Here is a 21,471-nt window from a genome sequence, read left to right on the forward strand (position 1 = left end):
GAGTGGGGACCACGTAAAACGAGAATTTTACTGAGAAACTTCAGGCAACTCTCAAGGGTCCGTATGCGCTTCACGTTTCCTGTTCATCTGTGCCAGCACCAGGATAATCAGTGTGGTTCCAATAAAATAGAGGGGAGGAAATCAGCTGCGGTGCTGGCTGTGAGCCCGTCACTTCGCAGTTTAGGCCTCTGACAGAATTCTCGTAGGAAATGGAACACTAGTGCAGGCTGGCAGGATGGTGTGTCAGCGAGGAGACTCAAGGGTCACTCTCAGGACTGGGAACCTCATCTTCACTGAGATGCTGGCCCGAGGCTAGCACAACCTACACGGCATATTTTTCCAGGAAAACATCCCAGTCCCGGGGTGCAGAGTGCTCTGGGGCACACGCAGCAGGGACCCTCTTTGCATCAAATCTGGGCAAACGGGCCTTGGTTCCAGGAAGAGGCACGCAAGCTAGCTTTGACTTAGAACCTGGAAAATTCTGCTGCAGAGAGGAGGCCCTCCATGGCACTTGGCCAACTTATGAGACAAGGCTTCAAGGTATGAACTTGGCCCTTTGTGGGAGAAGAAGAGGGCAACGTGGGAAATTCAGGAGGATCACGCAAGCAGCTGGCAGCCCCTCAGTGAAGTATGAGGGAAGCAGTGGGGGGGACGGGCAGCCTCAAATGGTCCAGGGGTCACTCAGAACACAGACCCGCTCTGGGGAACGCTGTGCCTACTGCCCAACGTCTTCCACTTAAATAAATAGATAGATAAATAATGCCGCAATTCCATGACATCGGTAACTAAAAAGCAGCTTACTGTTACATGTTTTAGTCTCGTGTCAAGGTTAAAAACTGCTGGTACTAAGTTATTGTGTTTTTGATTCTCTTGCACACTGGTTATTTATAAAAATCAGATCACGCTCCTGAGGAGTTGCCCGGAGATCGGGCCCTGCCTATTTACTTCTCAGGCCCTCTCTCTTAGACTCTCCCTGCCGGCTCCCCATTTTAAAAAAACACCATCTGTGATGGCACAATCCTAACGTCACAGATTTGTAAATGCTTTGTCTTGAGGCAAGTATGTTTGTTTCTTAAGATCTTATAAATCCTCCCTGAATGCTGGGCTGTCTGTACCTTACCTAGCCAAAAAGAAAGAAAAGGTAAAATAAAAAACAAAACAAAATTCGAGCAAAACAAAATCAAATTTAATGGTCTTAAATGCAAAAGTAAAAACAAACGAAAAACACAAAAAAGCAAAAGAAAATTAACAGAACAGAACAACCCAAAATGTCAAGGCAGTTATGAAGAGAACTTTGAAGGTTAATCTTTAAAACTACAAATCAAAGGGTTTTTTTTCTTTTTTTTTCTTTTTTTCTTTTTTTTTTTTTTGTTAATAGGTAACTGGCAGGAAGTAAGTACTTTTCTGCTGAGTGTTCATAGGAAAGCAAAGTTTCAAAACAAAATCCGACTAAAATAGAAAAAAGCCTAGCGCTCACGAGAAGGGATGCGAGAAATACAATGCTCAAATGTTTCTGTGTCATTAAAAAATAGAGCTATTTTACGCACTGGGGCCGTGTTCAATGCTCTTGGAAACTGGAGAGATGATTGTGAACAACAGTATCTGATGTGTGGAGGCACCATGCATGCAATGTGTGGACAGGAATCGGGATGTCAGAGGAGCAACACGTCTTCAGGCGTGCCTGGAGCTGAGATCTGACTCTGGAATATACTGGAGTTTCCCTGAAACTCTTTGGTCCGTTCCCATTGGCGCCTGGGCTTAGGAAACCCACTCGTGTCCTCGGCAGAGCCTGGCCCGGCCTGGTGTGTGGCCCCCCTCCCCGCTTGTGGCCCACGGCAGACGGGCCCGCTGCCACTGCCGGGGCCAATCGGCTGAGTGAGCAGGAGGTGGCAATGGGACCTGCTTGGGAAAGCAATTTCCTGTCAACCAAAGCAGAAATCGCTTAAAATGTTGAAGCGGTTGAGAAAACGCACACAAGGCATCTGTCTAACATCTTTAGTTTAAAAACTAAAACTAAAAGGTCATTTCTTTTTGTTTGTTTCTATCCAGTTTGTGGAGACATCGAATGAAACGCGTGTTAGACAGTCTCAGAAGTTAAAGCATGCTTCAGTTTCACCACCATCCCGAGGGACTGGTTAGTCAATGCAGTCTACTTAGATTTCTGTTTAATATATATTTTAAAGGAAATAACTTAAGAAACTTAAAATTGGTCTAACATTGTGGGATTTCAAACATTTGAACATGTCGGTTGCATCCCAGAGTATAAAAACCTTTTCACTTCTCATTTAGACTAAGACAAACACTTGTGAAAATTGGCGCAAAATGAGTTGTACACTAACAAAAAAGTTTCAACTTCTTCACTCTTAATTATCTATTCCGTACAAAAAAAAGCATGAGCGAGTTATTTGTGGGACTTGTTGGTTTTGAAGGAAACCTGTAAGATTTTGTCCCCCAGGCGGTAGCCGTTCAGACTTGCTATGGCCATCGCGGCTTCTTCATAGTTTGTCATGGTCACAAAACCAAAGCCTTTGCACTTGTTGGTGTTGAAGTCGCGAATCACTTTCACATTGGTAACTGCACCAAAGGGGCCAAACATCTGCCAGAGGATTCCCTCATCGGCATCTTGACCAAGGTTGTAGATGAAGATGCACCAGCCCGAAGAAGCGTTGCCTGGGACATTGACACCAGAAAGCCCACTCATGTGATCTACACCCATAGGGGAGAACCTAGCAAACAGAGAGCACAGCATTCAGGTCAAGGTCAGTGCGGGCCAGCGAGCTGCACGCAGCCCATGTGAGGCGCTTGGGCTGACACACCCCGCTCAGTCAAAATCAGGACTTTTCAACTGAGAGGAACTCAATATGGGGGCAGAGGGAGGGCATGGGCTCCCTGCTCTGTAGGCAGTCGACTCCGAGGAGAGACATTTGCTGCCTGCAGGGGGTCAGGCCTCAGAGCGATGGCCTCTAGTGGCCTCTGACCAGCCGCTCCCTCCACCCCTCCCACCTTGGTGGGGTGGTCCTGTCTAGTCACACCCGTACTTCCCACATTTTAAATGATGGAAGCTTCTCCACATCCTCCGAGGTGCTGTTACACCCCCAGCTCTCCCTGGAGGAAACCGTTCCTCATCCTGTGTCTGTGTCTGTGTGTGTGTTTGCGGGGGTATGGTGGGGGTGGGGAGAGGCCTGAATTCTTTTCTTTTCTTTCTCTGAATTTTATACCCCATCCCCACCCCCATCGGCACCCTCCCTCTCCGAGGATTCACGTCCGAGCGGTGCCTGCGTACAGCACACTCCCGCCAAGGGCCACTACCGGCAGGGAACAGCTCCGGACACCCTTCCGCTGCTGGCTCTTAACAGCCCAGAAGGGCCAGGGCTGTGAACTGTAAATCTACCAAGCTTTACCAAAAATGTGGAGCCCCTTTCTAAAGCACCACTTTTAGTCACATCAAAAATAAGCCTTCTACAAGTCGTGGGCAATAAGGATTAAGGGAGATGACAAGATTGTTACTGAAGCCACGTGGCCCTTGAGATGTTTCACAAGCTCAAAAGTAACTGTTGGAGGATCAATTTAAGAATATTTGAGCACGATACAGCATCTCTGAAGCCACACAATGCAACTGGAGAAGTTATTACCTGCTCCAAAATAAAATCAGGTTCGAGTCGTGGGTCTGATCCAGGGGTGAGCGGGGGTGCCTTCAAGTGTCACTAAACAGATTCACGCCCTCAGCAGACATGGGAGAAGAGTGGCCAGCCCCCGAGGTGCAGACCACTGACACAACGGTGATCGCTGATGCAGGTACAGAAGAATCAAGGCACATTGTGGGCCATGGTTTTGAATTTACGAGAATAATTTTAAACAGCCTGTACCAAATGTCTGAACTGGTTAGATGACTCAGGAGGCTTGTTAGTGGTGAGACCACAGTATCATTGAAATGGGGGTGGGAAAAGGCACCCGAGCATCTGTATGAGCTGCTTTTCAGTGAGAAATGGAAAGACATTCTAACTTTTAAAAGGATCTCCTTTTCTCCAAGTTTTGTAGGACACAGACCCAAGTTATCATAGTTAACTAAATCTTGACATAGATATTATACTGAAAATAATCTGAGGTAATATTTTACTTTTATTGACATGATTCTCATTCTTATTCTTGTGAGTTTTCTCCTGCTAGTTGGAGCTGATCTGTTTCATCTCAACTGTCATGAAACCCACCCCCATTCTTTCCTCTGATGGTGCAAGAGGAGAACTGACTCTTCCTTGATTTGGGGACTTTTCCCAACATGATAAGAACTGGCTGCAAACCCTCTCCTCTTCTGGGTCTTCTTTCTTCTTATTCTTATCTTAGTCTGCCTTCTGGTGGCGAACCTTCCCGCCCGCCCCTTCCTTCCATCCATCTCTGGAGGTCACGGTCCCTCTCCTGCCTGGCCCCTTCTGCACCTCCCATCTCTCCTTTCTCTTCTCCTCCAAGCTTCCTGGTTTTCCAGAGTTCCTGGGTAACTCACTGAACTTGGCCATCTACACATCCCACCCGATCACCAGTGAGGTCGACCGTGCTGACTTTCAAAACTGGATTTAGCTCACTTCTGTCCAAAGACGCTTCCCCTGCTTTGCCTTTAAACCAGAAAAGCCAACGAAGGAAGGCCAGCTTTGGAACCTGAGCTGAGTTGAGAACCCTGGATTATTGGACTGTGAAAATAAGACCTTGAAAAACAGCATCTGTGGAAATGAGCGGGGTGTTACCCAACCTCACCACTTAAAGACGGGAACCCTGAAAAGTCGCAGAGAGAAATCCTTAACATACCTGAGATTAGCCCTCATGCCACTTCTCAAAACTGGGAGAAGTGGGATCTCAGCTGTTCGTGAGGCAGTAACACACCTGATTTCAGAGTCCAAGTTACTGACTCTACTTGTCTCTGTTCTGCTAGATCCTGGCGACTAGAATCATTTTATATGGAAAGACTAAGGAAGGTGGGAAAACGGTACACCTCTAGGATGCGGCTTTTAAACAGAAGGCATATAATAATATTTAGACACAAATGACTCCACAAGGTAGGTGTATGAGAAAGGTCTGCCTTAAGGCTGCTGATCAAATGTCTAAAACCTGTTTAAAACTCTGGAAGAACGGCTCTTGCATAAGCACCCCTAAAGCTGCATCTTTTCTCTCCCAGATACGGGATGATCTTTTAAACTCATGGGTCTACTCGCATATCACTAGAAACTGCAGGCTGCAGCGCTATGCACTCACTCTCCTGGGAGCTGGTTGGAGCTGCACTACCTTTTTCATTCTAGTTAAAGACAACACCTGGATGGAAATAAACAGCTTCCATACAGATACCTTTCTGATGCAGGTGGGGGACATGGAGACATGAAATGGCTGTGAGCACGACTTTCTGACGTGATCAGCCCAGAGGTTTCCACTGCACAGTCACCCAACCAGCAGGGCTCCGCGCAGCCAGAAGGGGCCCGAGTGGCCGTGGTGGGAAGAGCGCGTCCTCCTGACCCACCTGAATCTCTGCGCCTGGTGATGGACGGGACCTCCGAACCGCCTAGCTGGCGAGTGGTACAGCTGGGAGAGCAGCGCCACGTTTTTGTTCTGGTTGGGATTGGCTGCAAACTTCACTGTAATGGGCTCGGAGGAACCTGGGGGTTTATGACCATTGAAACTGGTAATTGCCTCTTCTGCTTCCGACCGTTTGTCAAACCGGATAAACGCAACCCCTCTGGACAAACCTTTTTAACAAACCAACAAAAATGGAGTTAGGGGAAAAACTGCAAGGATTTTTAAAACTGAAAAGCAAAAGTCAAGTCAGTCAGGCTACTGTGGTTCAAATTGGATGCTTGGTTAATGAGATAAACAAAAATTAAACCTAAATATGGAAACATGAACAAATTAAAAAAAACAAACAACGACTAATAAAAGACTAAGGTTTCAGACTTTCTTCTGAGTTGAAGCAACGACTCCACAGCCTCAGTGCCAAAAGATACTTTGGTGGCAGGAGTCTCAAATAAGACACCCCAGACCTCTTTCTTAAAAGAAGCCACATTAGAAGAGATTACGTCCTCCATCACCATTTCGATGCCAGATGCCCACCGCAGTGTGGGTGCACGGCGTGCTGAGGGGTAGGTGGGTGACAAGGAATTGTCCCTGGGCTCCGGGAGCTCCCTCCCATGGCCTTCCCGGCCATCTGGCCACGTACCCCAGCTGGGCCTTTGCAGCATGTCGCCTCCTGGGCTGGCCTGACCGAATCCCTGTTTGCTCAGTGCCTGGCTCAGCCTCCTGCATCCCTCAAGGGCGTGGAATCCTAGTAACCAAGCTGAACCCTGATGACTCTTTCCTGCCACCAACACCTCACTCACCTCTTGGATAGTCCACTGTAAGGTCCTGGGACCTCCTGTGGGCCCCAAACTGCCCTCAGAATCAAGTGAGGCCACGCATTCTTTTCCCAGAAAACTGCTGACACACCCACCCACACACTCCCCGGCAGCTGAAGAGTCCCTGTCTTGCGCCCATTCATCGCCACCTCCAGCTGCCTTGGGAGAACACCTTCTCTTGCCACCTGGACTGAGCCACCAAAGGCAAGTCCTGGGCCTGCTGTAACCCCATCCCTCGACAGAGCAAGGACATGGCCCGGGACCACGCTACCTGAGTCCGAGGCCCAACTGCTGAAGGCAGGGTCAGTTTAGTCTGGCACAAGTGTGAGACCTGAACAAACCAGATGGGAAGGGGCTCAGTCACCCTCTAGCCCCGTATGCCATCGTTCTGGGTCTGGGGGGGATGATGGGGGCCCTCGTCCCTTGAAGAACTCGAAGAATGGGGTGGAGCTGAGGTGAGGGAATGTGGAGCCGGGGAAGAGAACTGGCTCCTTCTCCTGGGGAGAAGAAACAGGGGTCAAGTGTGAAGGTCGAAGTGTACTGGTGACGGCCGAGGGCCAGCCTGGGGGTGACGGGCCTGGGCTGGAGGCACAGTATGCCCTGGTAGGGGAGGCTGAGGCAGACAGCCGTTAAGACACAATTTCTTCTCTAGACAAAGGCCTTTAGCATGTGGTGAGTGACGACCATCAGAGCAGAAGAGCCCAGGGCCTCGGGCCACCGGCTAAGCGCGCGTGAGGAACGTCCCCCAGTCAGCTCCCACATGCCGGCACCTTTCCTCGCCATTTCCTGCAGGGTCCCACCCACCGTCCCCATGATGGGCAACAAGGCGTGGGTATCCCCAGCTGGCCCCAAGGCTGCGGAGGGGCCTGGGAGACTCGGGCACACCAGGCTGGTGCGGAGATGACAAGTGTCACTGCAAGGCGCGGCCGTCCCCTCGGGGCCTAGAATCCCAAGCTCTGTCCTGACTTGGATGCAACACCGTGGGTCCCATGTGAACAAGTAGACAGTAGTCAGGGACCCTCGGGCAGGGGCTCTTTCTTTACAACAGAAGCATCCTGTGGATGCCCTCCGCCAAGTCCTAAAGCACACACCCTAACTCTCCAACTGGGAAACTCTCCCTTCTGGGGCGCCCCCAGCACAGCAGCTCCTCATGGCCTCAGGGCTGCCCCCGCATTGGTTCCATCACTATTTAAGTAAAAATTTAAAATTGACACAGCCAGAGATGCTCACTGAATTAGTGAGATCAGATCCAGCAATTCACACGTGTGCCAGGAAAATTCTAGAGCCTGAGCCCACTTTAAAATTTCGGTTCAGAAGGAACACCTGAAAACATGTACTTGGCATACACTGTTTTTATTTACTCTTAAACGGCACGAACGACAGCTTAGACAGATGGGAACCCGAACGAAATCTAACTGCAGGCAAATCCCACTGGAAGCTGTGGTTGGCTGGCTGCTACAGAAAGCTGCCTGCAGGATACGGTTCCACTCTATTTATAAAGACCTTGCAATCAAGCAGACAGAGTGTGTGTGCACAAGTGTGGTTTCCCTGTTTGGTTTTGCAAAATGACTATCAAATGAAAACTGCCCGAGTGAAATGAAGAAAACCTGAGTAAGAGAGAGAATGTTACTTAAAGTGAGGGAATATAAACTCACTCAATGATTGGATGAATGTATACTTTTTGAAGATGACTCTGTGGATTTTCTTTTTCCTTTAGCATTTTTAGGATTAAGAGCAGACCAATAAATGGCACGATCTCCAGATGAGTCAACTATGAAGTTCACAATTAAAATGTATAAAGAAGCAAAGACATTCTTTGAAAAAGTTCTGTCAGCTCAGGAAATTAAGGTTTTTTAAGAGAGCTTCTCTGTTTCTTTAAAAAGCACGTCATACGAAGGCAAACTTGACACACAAACTTGCTTGCCCCGCTATTCTCTGCCCCAGCCACCGGGGCTCCATGGGGTCCCAGCAACGAGCAGCCTCTGTCCCAGCAGAGGAGCCCTGCATGGTGGCCTCCTCTGGAGCAGAGGGAAGGAAGGGGAGCCCACAGTCCCAGGGGCTCACCTTTCTACTCTCCAATCCGACACCCGGCCTAGGGGAGGGCTGTGGAGAGGGAGGAGCCCCTGGGGCTCCCTCACGGCTTCCTTCCCCCTGCCCTCTCACAAAGCTCCTGAACACAGACAGAGGTGTGGGGTAGGGACCCTGTCCCCTCGCCTAAGTGGCAGAAGCTGGCGGGGGGGCCTGAGGGCACAACCCTGAGGTGCCCCCAAACTCTAGGAGACACCAGCCTTGCAGAGGGAAACGAGGCAAAAGTCCCAGCAAAGGGGTGAGGGAACCGTCTGCAGGAGAGACCTCCCTCAGGATGATGCAGACAAAAGCTACGTGGCAGGGGGTGCGTTCTCGAGGTGGGTGGACTCCAACTCGAGAGCTGGGCCCCGCTCAGCGGTGCTGCGCTGGACAGAGGCGAGCAGAGGCACAGCAGTCCGTACAGGGTCAGGAAAAGCAGGGCCATGGAGGCAGAATACGGGCCAGCACCGTCACCCCGCCAGGTCTCCAGGTGGCCCACGCAGGAGCTTCTGTGCAGGTGGGGCTGGGATAAATACATGTGCTGACCAGCCGACGGGATCACTCTCTCAACTGGCACTTGAAGATAAGTAAGGGGAACTTTAGGGACCACAGGAAGCTCTTCTGGTACAGAACAGGGGTTTACACCAAGTACACGGCATCTTTACCTCACGCCCATCCCCCGGCCCAGAGCCGAGGGGCAGAAAGGAGGAGGCCGGGTGGGTGGAGTCTATGTCCCTCCAGCAGAGCTTGGGGTCCAGAAGCCCCTTCTCCTCCTCAGGCCCCTGGGAGACTCGAGCTGTCCACTCGTCTCCAGGCCGGGCCCCAGCCCAGGACTGCAGCCTGGGCAGCAGGTAGGGCCAGCCCATGCCAAGATGAGCTTCCACAGCTGGGACAGGACAAGGGAGTGCAGGTGACAAGACTGTGGGCCCCAGAGCACACAGCTTAGCGGGAATGTGGGAAAACGTGCATGCACCTCCACCCCCATCTGTCATGGGCCAGGATACCCTGCCCGCCTGCTCTCTGTGTGGCTCTGCAGCCTCCCGGGGGAGGTCACCTCGGAGCCACGACTGCTCTGGCCCGACCACCCAGTGTGTGTCTGACTACCTCAGCCAAGGGGGTGGTGAACACGCTCTGTGCTGGAAGAACATAAAAACCAACCGCAGACAATTCCACTGGCTTCGCTGAGCTCCCTGAGCAGTAATCTTTTTTGCTAGTTGGTCAGTAAATTCCCACTCCTGCTGAGAACAGAGATGAAGGGCCCTAAAGCAGGGCGGCCCCAGCCCGACCCCAGGCGCGAGGCCAGTGGGGCAGATGGCCGCAGTGAGGGGCTGCCTCCGGGGCACGCAGGGCTCAGCTTGGCGGTGCCTTACTGCTTTATGCAAAGCCCATCGCCCAAGCTGCTCGTGTCCTGAACTGAGACGACCTGAGAGGGGCTGGCAAAGTGGCCAGGACTGCCTGAGAGAGGAAGTCACTGCCTTCGAGCTCTGAGCTTTGAATGTGCTACCCGAGGGGGTGGGGTATCCAAGTCCTGAAGACCGAAGAACAGCTCCCCAGAAACAGTCACCCTTGGAGCTCTGGGTAAGGAAAGGTGGGGACTCTGGACCTCAGGTGAAGACTGTCTCACGCGGCACACCACTGCCTGCAGTGAGAACGGCAACATTCGTAGTCCAGGCTAGGACGCGTGGGTGCCTGCAGAAACTGCCAGAATCTCTTGGTGTTTTCACCATAACAGGTCTAAGCTTTTATGTCAGGGCTGCTTTTATGCCAATTAACCTCCCCAGCCTCATTAAACAAAAACCAACGTCTTCTCATTTTGATTCTGTCCTCATTGGTGGAATAACTAATGACAGCGATCTGTCTTCCCTAGGAGACCCGGCCCCTGCCTGGAGGAAAACCTCGCTGTATCCCGGGCCACCTGCCGTACCTGTGGTCTGATCCACGAGGACCCGGGAGTTGATGATCCGCCCGAACCGAGAGAACATGTCCTCCACATCCTTCTGGGTCATGTTCCTCGGAAGCCCGCTGATGTACAAGTTGGCATCTTTGATGACCTCTGAGCTCGGGCGAGCATACGACACCTTGAAAACAAAACCGCTCACTGGCGTTAGGGCAGGCGTGTGGCCAAAGCATCAAGGGAGGGTGTTAAATTTTCGGGTGAGAAAAAGTCAACCCTATGGAAGGAGGTCACCTGCAGCAGCCCGTGCTGGCAGCTCCCCATGGGCCAGGCAAGGGCCCTCACACACCCTGATGACAAGACATTATTCTTGTCTCACAGTCGAGAGTCTGAGGGTCCATGGCTGACCGGGGCAGGGCAGGGAGCCAACCCCGGCTGCCTGTGCTCCTACCATGGCCTCAGGCCTCTCTGGACAGTGAGCAGGGCTGGGAGGGGACCTGGTCCTGCCTGTGAGGAGCCCAGGGGACACCGGGCTGTGTGCTCTGGGACCGTGACACCCACCTGACAACAGGCAAGCTCGCCATGGGAGCCCAGATGGGGCCCGAGTGCTGGGGGGTGCACACATATTAAATAACCCCATGCTTTTTAGGCTTATGTTCTGCAAAGCTGAAGAAAGGCTAAAAGGAGCTTGTGCAGTGGTTTAGATAAAAGGGTGCGTGCGTGTGGGGCTGGTAGCAAGGAAAGGGTCTCTGGCGCTCTCCCAGGTTGGGGTGACAGCTGGGTGGACCCTGCAGGCCAAGGGGGCAGCACAAGGGCAAGACGACAGGTGTGTTCTCACCACAACACTCAGGCCTGCCAGGAAGGGCAGGGGTGTAATTCTACATGCTAAGACCACACACATACATACACACACCCACCCCTTTATTCATGTGCTTGTTGACTCTCAAACATTCGAGGTGCACCTGGGACATTCCAGAAAAAGAGAAGACAGACACCACCTTTGCCTGCAAAGCAGAATGCAGTCTAGCGGGAGAGACGGCGGATGGAAGGAGAAACCGTGTGGCGTGGTCAGAGCCCAGCTCCACCCGAAAAGGAGCTGGGCTCATGGAGGGGAGCGTCAGAGGAGAGTGGAACAGAAGCGATGCCGATCAGAAGGACGCCCCAGGGCACCGGGTCCCGTCAGGGGCTGGTGGCCTCCACAGAGCAGTGCTGTACAAGCTGCCATTCCCTGGAAGCTTCCCTGCACTGCAGCCAGGCCTAAGGCACTCTGGGGACACTTTGGGGCCACCCGATAGTTTGTTCACGACCTGGGGCAGAGGCAGCACTGCCCCCAAGAGGCCACCTTGGCCCCTGGGGCCTCCCCAGGGCCTCCCAGGTGGGCGTGGGCGTGGTCACGCTCCTTGACTACCAGGAAGGACGCTGGCCCCACTTCTGGGCCTCCACTTTCCGGATCTACATCAACCAGCCCCACAGAACAGCCCACTCAGACTCCTGCCAGAGGGGGTCACTCCAACCGTCTGCTGTCCAATTTTATCAAATGCCCCGATGAGGGGCGTCAGATTTCAGGCAGGACAGCTGAAGGAGGGAGGCAGGCCTGCCGGGACTCAGGCTAGTCTGTGCTTTCCCAGGATCAGGCTGGGCCAATAGGGAGCTGCCTCCCAGGACCATCCTGTCTGGTCCCTTGCAGATCTGTCCAGAACAGGTTGCATTTGGGGTCTGCCCTTGGCTTTTGGTGAAGGTCACTGTGGTAAAGAACATTCCCAAATTAGCACCATGGGAGTGGTGTGGAGGCTGGCACTGACTGTAGTTACAATTGTCCCCTGATAAAGCCCCAGAGAGGCAATGCTTTCAAGGCCAACTGCGCCTCAATTCCTTACAGCATAGGTGTCTCCAAGGACCTTGATGGCCACTGCAGCTTTCCTTTTCTCTTCAGCCACTGTCAAGCTCAGAATCAAATCAGAATCCAAGAAGACTGCACTAGAGAACCCTCTCGCGGCAGGTGTGTGATGACGCAGCAGGCGTGCCTGGCCCCGCTCCAAGACACTAGGCCCAGAACCCTCTTTCCTAAGCTCCTGGCACCACCTGCTCCTTTGCCTCAATCAGGTCTACTGTCCTATTCTTAGGAAACATTCCTGTGAGAGGTTTTTGAAGAAAAGGAATTTTTGAATTACGTTCCCCCACAAATTCACATGTTGGAGTCCTAACCCTCAGTACCTCAAAATGTGACCTCATTTGAAACAGGATTATAGATGCAATTAGTGAAGATGAGGTCAAAGCGGAACAAGATGGCCCCAAATCAATGACTGAGGTCCTTATAAAAAGGGGAAATTTGGACACAGACATGCACTCAGGGAGAACCCCGTGTGAAGATGAAGGCAGAGACTGGGGTGATGCTTCTATAAGCCGAGGATTGCCCAAGATTCAGTGACCACCAGGCGCCGGAAGAGGGGCACGGAACAGATCCTCCTTCACAGCCCACAGCCCTCCGAAGGCACGCAACCTGCCGACACCCGGATCTTGGACTTCTGGCCCTCAGAACTAGGTGTGAGGAACTGGAAGATGCAAAGGCTCAACAGGATGATCTCATTCCAGTGGCTTCGGGTTGAGGGAGACAACTCTGGTGACTCTGGCAGGCGTGTGTCTCAGGAACGAGGGCTGACTCGCCAGTCTGCAGGTGAGGGGCGGTGGGCACAGTGCTAAGAGGCTGCTGCAGGAAGCCGGGTCAGGGTCCCACATGGGGCGGGGGTAGGAGGCATATTCTACAGGAGGGCTCAGCAGGGAGCGATGGTCGGGAAAACCCAAGGTTGGTCCAGGGGTAGGCAGAGCCTGAAGACAGACACTTGGGGTGGGGAGGAGGTGGGGCTCCGGGCTGAGAGCAGGAGGGCGTGGTTAGCAGTGGCAGGTTGAGAGGAGCGTGAAGGTTGGGGAAGCCATCCTGAAGCCCGGAGGACTCGCGGACTTGTCCCAGGAAGCCACCACAGCTCTGGAACCGGGAATGACGCTGATGACGGTCTGCCCAAGGCCCTCCCAGCTGGTGCTGCATGGCTCCCTCACTCCCCTCAAGTCACCTCAAGTCATCACAAACCACCCCCCCCAGGACACGGCGCCCCTGGGACACCTACCTCTGCCACACCTGGCTTTCATATTTCTTTTTATCGTTTGTGCGCACGCAGGCGCGCACACACACACAGGCCCAGCCCCACAAGGGCATGGAATTTGTTCTGTTCACCGCGTGGCACATAGTAGGCACTCATAAACACTTGCCAAATGAATGCTGAATGAACTGGTGGGAGAAGGATTACACCAGTGACGGAGCAGGAATGGAAGCCTGGGCAGGAGGCGGGAGGGATGATGCTGCTGCCGCCGCCGCCACAGCAACAACCGGGCGCGAGCAGGAGGGCAGGGCTGGCCCAACGCCCGCTCGGCATGAGGTCGGGAGCTGCAAGAGGACGGGAGCACCTTGGCCAGTAGAAGAGACCGGCAGGGAGGCCTTCGGAGGAGGCTGCTGTGAGCCAGCACACGAGGGACACCTGGGGCCAGGGAGGGGGCTGTCCCAGCCTAAGTCCTTCACAGGGACCCTCCCGTTGCTGGTGGGGCTGAGGAGGACACGAGCCAGAGGCACAAGGTCTGGGACGGTCACCACCCGACACACGTCTGACACGCAATGCCTCTCTTCTGAGAAGACAGGAGGCCCCCAGATGCCCTGAAAAAGCGGCAGGCCTCTAAGGCGCGACTGTGCTAATGGTGCGGTGACGGTGATGGTGAAGTAAGGGTGGGGGGGTCTCTCACCCAGGCCAGGGCTCAGCACAGACCTCTGTGCAGCCAGGAATGAATGAGATGGTGATTGCAGCTCTTTACCTTAATGGTTTTTGACTGGAGCCGCAGGCCGTTCAGCGTGTTTATCGCTCTCTCTGCATCCTTTGCAGTCACGTAGTTCACAAAGCCGTAGCCCAAGCTGTGTCCTGTGTGGGAGAACACAGGTACATGGGTGAGCCACTGAGAGCCAGTGAGTGAGCGAGACAGAGAGACGGGGAGGATGAACAGGACTATGTCCAGCTGGGCTCAAAAGGACAAGACCAGAGAGAAGACCGAGGGAGAACGCTAAGAGCCATGGCCTCTGGGAAAGTGGGAGTTAGCGATCGATGGTTACAATCTATATTGATGGTTTATTTGTTACACTCCCTTGGCAAACCTGTATATTTTCTGCAAGGAACAAATTTACAAAATGTTACTCTTTTTAAAAAAGTTTATTTAAAGAGAAACACTGTGTTACTAAGAGCATCCTAGGGAACCCATCACCAAAGCAGTGACAAGGAGCCGTCCCACCGGTGCCGGCCGCTCTGTGTGGCTCCGAGGAGGACTGCGCGGGGGGGTGAGGAGGAGGACAGTCACAGCAGCACACAGGACAGGCTGGCGGGGAGAACCTGGCTACGATCAGCTGTCAGTGTGCAGGCTGTTTTCCGCCACTTCCACGCCCACAGTGGGAAGGCCTGCTGGGCTCTGGCGCCACCCAGTGTCGGCTGCCCTCACTTTCCCAAACCTGCCGCCCAGCTCGGGGAGGAGGAAGGAAGCACAGGGAGAAGCCGGCGCCCCACCTCCACAGCCCTGGCCAGGTATCCAGAGTCCCCCTGGCAGCAGCTCCCACGGCAACAGCCTCATTAGCCGAAGCCTGGGGGAGTCGTAAGGCAGGTGCAAACCTGAGCTCTTCCCAAAGAAATCCAGGGTTACAGGCAGGGTGTCCCCACTCCCTCTTGGGGAACTGTTCAGAAGTGGCGGGAGTGACCACCAACTGGATACACAGGAGGGACACGGCACAGCAGGAGAGGGGCTGTGGGTCCCAGGGAGGCCCAGAGAGAAGCAATGGATGAGGGTCGGAGTGGAAGGAGCCTTGCACTTTCACTACGGAGGAGGAGCAGGAGGCGGCCCAGGGAAGAGAACCACCACCAAGCCGCACCTTACCCATCCACGCGCCGTGTGAGCGGGCACCCCCTGCGCACTGGCCAGTGCTCTCGGCACACAGACAGAGGGGTGAGTGGGACAGAGGCCCGCCCTCTCTGAGCTCTGCACCATCCCCCTCCCCCCACTGGATGGCAAAAACATGATGAGGCCTGAGTCACAGGCAGGCAGAGATCCTCACGGCAGATGTGCTGGCTCTGAACCCAGGCCCATCTTGCCAATAACGAAACTCAGTGAGAGCCTAACCCAGTTTTGCCACCTTGAAACAAACACATCAAAATACTTCATATTTTAGATTTAAAGAAAAATTACAAAGGTAATGCAGAGTTCCCATATACTCCACATCCAGTTTCCCCTATTAGTAACATCTCACCCTAGAATGGTATATTTGTTACATTAGTGAACCGGTACTGATACAGTAATGTTAACTACCGTCCACCTCTGACTCAGACTGCCTTAGTTTTCCCCTAGTGTCCTTTACTGTCCCAGGATGCCATCCAGGATCCCACTTGACATTTAGCTGTCAAGTCTCCTTAGGCTCTTCTTGGCTGGGACAGTTTCTCACACCTTCCTTGTTTTTGATGACCTTGACAGTTCTGAGGACTGGTCCAGGAAATTTTGTAGAATCTCCATCAATCTGGGTTCATCAGATGTTTTTCTCATGGTTGGACTGGGGTTATAATGGGTTTTTAGGAGGAAGACCACAGAGTGAAGCGCCCTTCTAGTGTCATCATACTGGGGTGCAGGCTGTCCCACATGACTCATCACCGTGGATGCTGGCCTTCACCCCCTGGCCAAGGCAGTCGGTCTGCCAGGTTTCTCCACTGTAAAGTTACCCCACCCACCTCCTCCACACTGTAGCCCTTGGAAGGAAGTCACTCCACATATCCTGCATGTAAGGAGTGCCATGTGGAGTAATGCTTCAGGGCGGAGTAGCTACACACGGGCCACTCTCTTTTTTAAAGAAACAAAACCAAAACCTGACCACCCATACCCATGGGTCTCCTTTCTACATTTACAGATCTAAATTTCTAGCAAAACTCCATGGGTCTCAGAGACTGGGCTGTGGGACCCCAGACGGTGAGGAAGCCAGAGCAGCACGGCTGTGGGGCTGGGCCCATCAAGCAGAAGAGTCAGACTGCAGCTCGGAAAACTACCATCGGTTCCAGGTCGGGAACTTTAGGGTCTTCGTGAAGTGGAGAATGCAGATTATCTGGGGTATGGATTCCCAACAAAACTCCAGCCTTGCTGAGATTTTTACTCCCAATACCTGCTCTCCAACTGCCCTCCGCCCATCTCTCATGGTGCCCAGACCACGGGGCCGTCCTGTCTGGCCCTCATTCTCCACTTCTCTCTGGTCTTCTGGTGTTCTTGCTCCTCCCACAAGGCCAATCCCAAGCCTGGGCCACGTGTCCCCTTCCCTCCTGGCGCTTAAGGTGTCCCAGGCCATGTTCCTGTGCCTTCTGCTGCAGCCGGCCCCTCCTGGCACATGAACAAGGCCCAGCCTTGTTCCCGATTCCTCCCCCTACCCAGGTGCTTGGCGGCCCCCACTGCCCTCCCCTGCTGACCTAAGGCCACCCAACCCTCAGGTGCCACCCCACAGAGAGTTTCAGGACGCAGCTCCCAGAGCCCCCAGCAGCACTGGGCACTGCAGACCCTCTTGAGGCACCATTTCCCCCAGGACGTGATGGCAATGCCAGGTTTTCCTTCCCCCCAACTGGCCCTCCCCAGGCTCCTCATCTTCTGCCCATTCCATCGAGATGGTCCTCAAGGTTCTACCTTTGGCCCTTGTCTTTGTCATCAACGCTTCCTGGGTGACCTCCTTGACCACCGTGTGACCACACTTGTCCATGTCACCTGGGAAGTCACACACCCTCAGACAGCCACTGGCTCCTTCCCCAGTCCTGCTCCCCCTCCACTCTTCCTCAACGAGCCCACATGTATTAGCTGAGCACCTACTACGTGTCGGTCCCCGTGTCAGGCTGACCGGGGGGTGGGGGTGGGGTGGTGGTTAATGATAATCACAAAGGAGGACAGTTCCTGCCTTAATAAACACATCCCACTGGGTGAGTCAGATAACAAAGCAAGAAACCAACAAACAAAGCCATACACAGGTGCTACAAGGAGAATCTCCGTGGTGGTATGAGAGGGACTCACAGGACGGTCCAGGGAAGACAGGCAGTCGGGAGCATCCTTTGAGGAGGGGATATTAGAAGCAAGACCCCGGGGTGGCCGGAGGCGAGCATTCCAGCAGAAGAGCAAGCACCAAGCCTCTGAGGCTCAGACGACTCTGGTGTGTTCCAGGAAATGAAAAGTGGCCAGCGCGGCTGACTGAAACGAGCCAGGAGACTGGTCCCGAGACGGCTGCTGGGTGGTCCGTGGCCTCAACGGGGCTGAGGCCAGTGCAGAGACCACAGGAGCCCGTGAGCCAGACCAGGTGTGAGACGGGGGCCACGCACCTGGGCAGGGGTGGCAGATGGAAGAGCCTCCAAGAGGACCTGCAGATGCGCTGATGCAGCAGGGAGCTCCAGGGGGCTGAGGTCCTTAAAGTGCCAGCACTCCCAGGCTGGGACCGGCTCTTGTCCTCCAGTGTGTTCTACTCTCTGTGGTGGGCACCTGTGTGCGCCAAGAGGGAAGGCGGGTGAGGAATGAAGGGGAGCCCCTGGTTTCGTCCACTGGATGAGGCCGGTGACTAAAGCGTTAACACACAGCGCTGAGTGCCCACCTCCACCCTCTCCTTCACTACAAACCAACTGCTCTCAACTCTAGCCGCTTGTTAGAGTCACCAGGGCGGCTGCTAAAAACTATCACTGCCCAGGCCACGTCCCGACCAATGACATCAGAATGGGGGTGGGCAAGGCAGGAATGGGGACAGCTTCGGTAGTTTGTAAAGCTCCCCAATGATTCCAATTCAGAGCCCAGGTTGAGAACTGTCGCTGGAAGTGCACAACAGGAGCGGGGCTCCCCGTGGTTATGCAGAAGAGCCCCCACTTAATGGGCTGTGCTCAGAGCAGGTGCCTGGGGGAAGGCCCTCACTTCCCAAGTTACTGTTTCTCTAACAGGGGCCACAAGCCACGCAGGGTGACGATGCAGCTCCCCAGGTCCCTCCTCAGCCCAGGACCCAAGACCCCTTATAGATGATCCTGCCCCCTAGAGGCAGCAGGCCCGCTGCAGTCAGTGCCTTGAAGGCAGGTCAGCTGCTGCCCCCTCCCGCTTTAGGGGCGATGGAAGACCAGCCCTGAATGAGGGGGGTCTGCGGTCTGGTGGGGGAGCAGGGGCATGGTGCTCAGGCACAAGCTCGGTCAGTGCGTGGATCCTGTACAGGCTGCTGGGGTTTGAGGAGGGCGAGGCCTGCCAGCGTCAGGGGTGGGGGCAACCAGAGCCCGGGATGGGAGATATGGTGGAGGGGGGAGGGGCGGGAGATGAGGGAAAGAAGGACGGGGACGGAGGATGAACAAACCCTGGGCCTGGTCTAGGGATGTATGAGGCCAGCGCCCCCCGGCTCTCACTTCCCTGCACCGTAGGAAGGGCACTGCTTCTCAGCTCTGGTTCTGACTATGCCCGGCACCGGCGTTGCCCTCCCTCCAGAAAGGTTCAAACACCCCAGACTGGCCGACTCAGTGGGTCTGACTGGGGCCTGAGAGGCATTTCTCCCAGCCCCCAGGTGCTGCGGCTGGTCAAGGGCCGCCACCCGGGAGCCGCTGCCCTGGAGAAAGCAAGGCTGTCTCCACAAGGGGCACTCTGCATGCCTGGCTGGGTGACCCCTGGGCCAGTGCTCTTGCATTGCCAAACATCTTTCTCTCTCTTTAGACAAGGGTTAAGACTGAGACGATTCCATGGCATTTCGCCTTGCTTTCATGGACCAGAGCAGCCAGACGTAATGTTTTAAGCCCGTAGTGTTCCTCACACTGACCTGGGGTGCACAGCTGAGGAAGGTGAGCACCTCGTGGGCGAGGCCCTCCTCTGCAACGTGAGTCCTTTCTCTAAAGGTCCACGGGGCTCAAGGGAAGACATCACTGATGGAGAGAGACTGGGTCTTGGGGGAGATGAGTGAATTAATTAGGCAATAAATAAGAAGTAGCAAATGTCCCCAAAGGAAAGAAGATGGGCAAAGGACAAGAAGAGTCCTTTTATAAAAGAAGAGTACAAGCAGCCAGAACAGATGAACTTTACTAGAAATGCAAACTGCCACCACGATCAGCTGTCATTTTTCACTTAAGAGGTGAGAAACCCTGCCTGGCCTAGGGGATGGCAGGGCCGAGCAGAGGGTGAACCACAGACCCCTGGAGGGCCAGTTGGCAATAAGGGTCAAGAGCTTTTAGAAACTACACTCTCTCCCCTCTGCCGGTTCATTTCTAGAAAGACTTCCTACAGAAATAACCAGTGAGCAAAGATTTGTGCCAGGATATTTATCTCAACCGGGCTTGTAACTATGGAAAAACAGTTACAACCTGTTGTAAACTCAGAACTTGCATGCAACAGAATACCACGCAACCCCCGTGACCATGAGACAGCTATGTTCAGTGACAGGGAAAAATGTTCACAGATACAGGAAGAAAAGTTTCCCACGCAGCTTGAGAGGTGTGAGCCCATTTTTGTAAAAGCACATGACTGCTCACGACCATAAATATGTAAAGAAAAAAGTCTGGATGGACATGAACCGAAAAGCTGACAGTCGTGGGATTATGGGTAATTTAAACTTTTCTTCCTGCTTGTCTCATGTTAAATTTTTTTCTAAAAGGAACAGAGATGATTCGCATTAAGAAAAAAAGTGGTCAGCTGGGTAGGTGTGGAAGGGCATCCCTGCAGAGGGAAGAGTACTGGAGAAATCACAAGAGTGTGAGAGCAGGGTGTGTCTGGGAAATGACAAGCAGCTCAGTCTAGCCCAAGAGGAGGGTGAACGGGGGTGGGGGGTGCAGTGGCTGGGGAAGAGGGGGACAGGGTCTCAGGGAGACTTGGGAGCTACAGGCCAGGGTATGGGCTTTATCCTGACCAGAGGTGCAAGGCAATGAGACAGAAGCTGAGCATGTAGGCTGGAGTCTGGGGACCAAGTGGCCAGCATGACGTAATGCAGCAAGGTAGAGGCTGGCTCATGGTCCCACGTGGGTCATATGTCATGTGAGGAGGGGCTAGACACCAGGACAGAGAGCAGGGCAGGGCTACACAGTAAGGTCAGGTAGTGACTGTGGATGGAACAGGCATCAACAAATGCATGTCTCCCACAGGGGGGCGTGGCTGGCCAGAAACACTCTGAATCTCGAGGCCAGCACATCAAACATTCTCAGCATCCCAGCCACCACCGTGTCCCCGCTTCCTCCTATCACTGGTGCTTGGCCCATGGTCGGCACTCAATAAATATTTGCTGAATGAATGAATGTCCATGCTGATCTGCATTCTCCCCCAATCCCTAGATCCACTCATTCATTCACTCAACAAACACTGACTCTGGCTACATCTGGGAATACAATAGGGTCCTTGCCTCTGAGAACCATAAGGACCTACTGGACCAGAAAGTTCCAACCTCAGTGCAGTGTGGAAACCCACGTTGCAGGTCTGCCTGATTGCTATGGGGACCCAGAGAAGAGCATCTAACGCCGAGTAGATCAGGCCAGGAAGACATCCTAAAGCAAACGGGGCCCAGGAAGTGAAGGCTTTTAAAGCAGGTGAGTGACAGGGTACATCTGGTATGTTAAAAAGAGATTCCTCTGCCGCAGTTGGGAGAATGGGCTGGAGGGAGCATGGCTGGCCAGTTAAGAGCCTAAAGCAACAGGGCAGACAGAAGACGATGTGGCCTGGTCTAAGATGGTGGCAGGGAAGATGGAGGAAAAAGGATGGAAGCATCCAGAAGGACGAGTGTCAGGGACACACGTCAAAGGTCATGCTTAGATTTCTGACTGGAGCCACTGAGTAGACAGTGGTGCCAGCTGCTAAGATGGGGACCCTGGGAAATAAGCAGTCGGCTTGTGGGAGAGTCAAGGACAGTTTGGGAAACACTGAGAGGCTGAAGCGCCTAGAGATCGGGAGAACTTTCTGGTTGAAAGAGAGGTGGCCAAACTGAATGTCCAGCTAAGCTGTGGGTGTGCATCCGCTGACCCGAGGGTTGGCTTAGGAAGAAGAGGAGGCATGGGAATAAGCCAAGGGCTGCCTAGGTCAGCAGCTGGGAAGGAGCTGCACGAGAGACAGAGG

The 21,471-nt window shown here is 53.6% G+C and overlaps 1 protein-coding gene across 2 annotated transcripts in view; it reads right to left on the reverse strand.

Annotated features, from left to right (window-relative positions):
* Nucleotides 1-1,164: 1,164 nt before the first annotated feature.
* ELAVL1 (ELAV like RNA binding protein 1) overlaps nt 1,165-21,471 on the reverse strand; it is a 37,201-nt gene continuing 16,894 nt past the window's right edge. Inside the window, exons 3-6 of one of the 2 annotated variants that reach the window (XM_082456282.1) lie at nt 14,188-14,291; nt 10,360-10,513; nt 5,501-5,726; nt 1,165-2,726 (exon numbers count right to left, since the gene is read on the reverse strand). In XM_082456282.1, the coding sequence (XP_082312408.1) occupies nt 2,402-2,726; nt 5,501-5,726; nt 10,360-10,513; nt 14,188-14,291 (809 nt within the window). In that variant the 3' untranslated portion in view covers nt 1,165-2,401. Of the gene's footprint in view, nt 2,727-5,500; nt 5,727-7,702; nt 9,012-10,359; nt 10,514-14,187; nt 14,292-21,471 lie in introns of those variants that run through there. The other variant, XM_082456283.1, reaches the window with a different exon arrangement.

The sequence above is a fragment of the Balaenoptera physalus genome (genome assembly GCF_965194825.1).
Source record: "Balaenoptera physalus genome assembly, chromosome: 3".
Taxonomy (NCBI): Eukaryota; Metazoa; Chordata; class Mammalia; order Artiodactyla; family Balaenopteridae; genus Balaenoptera; species Balaenoptera physalus.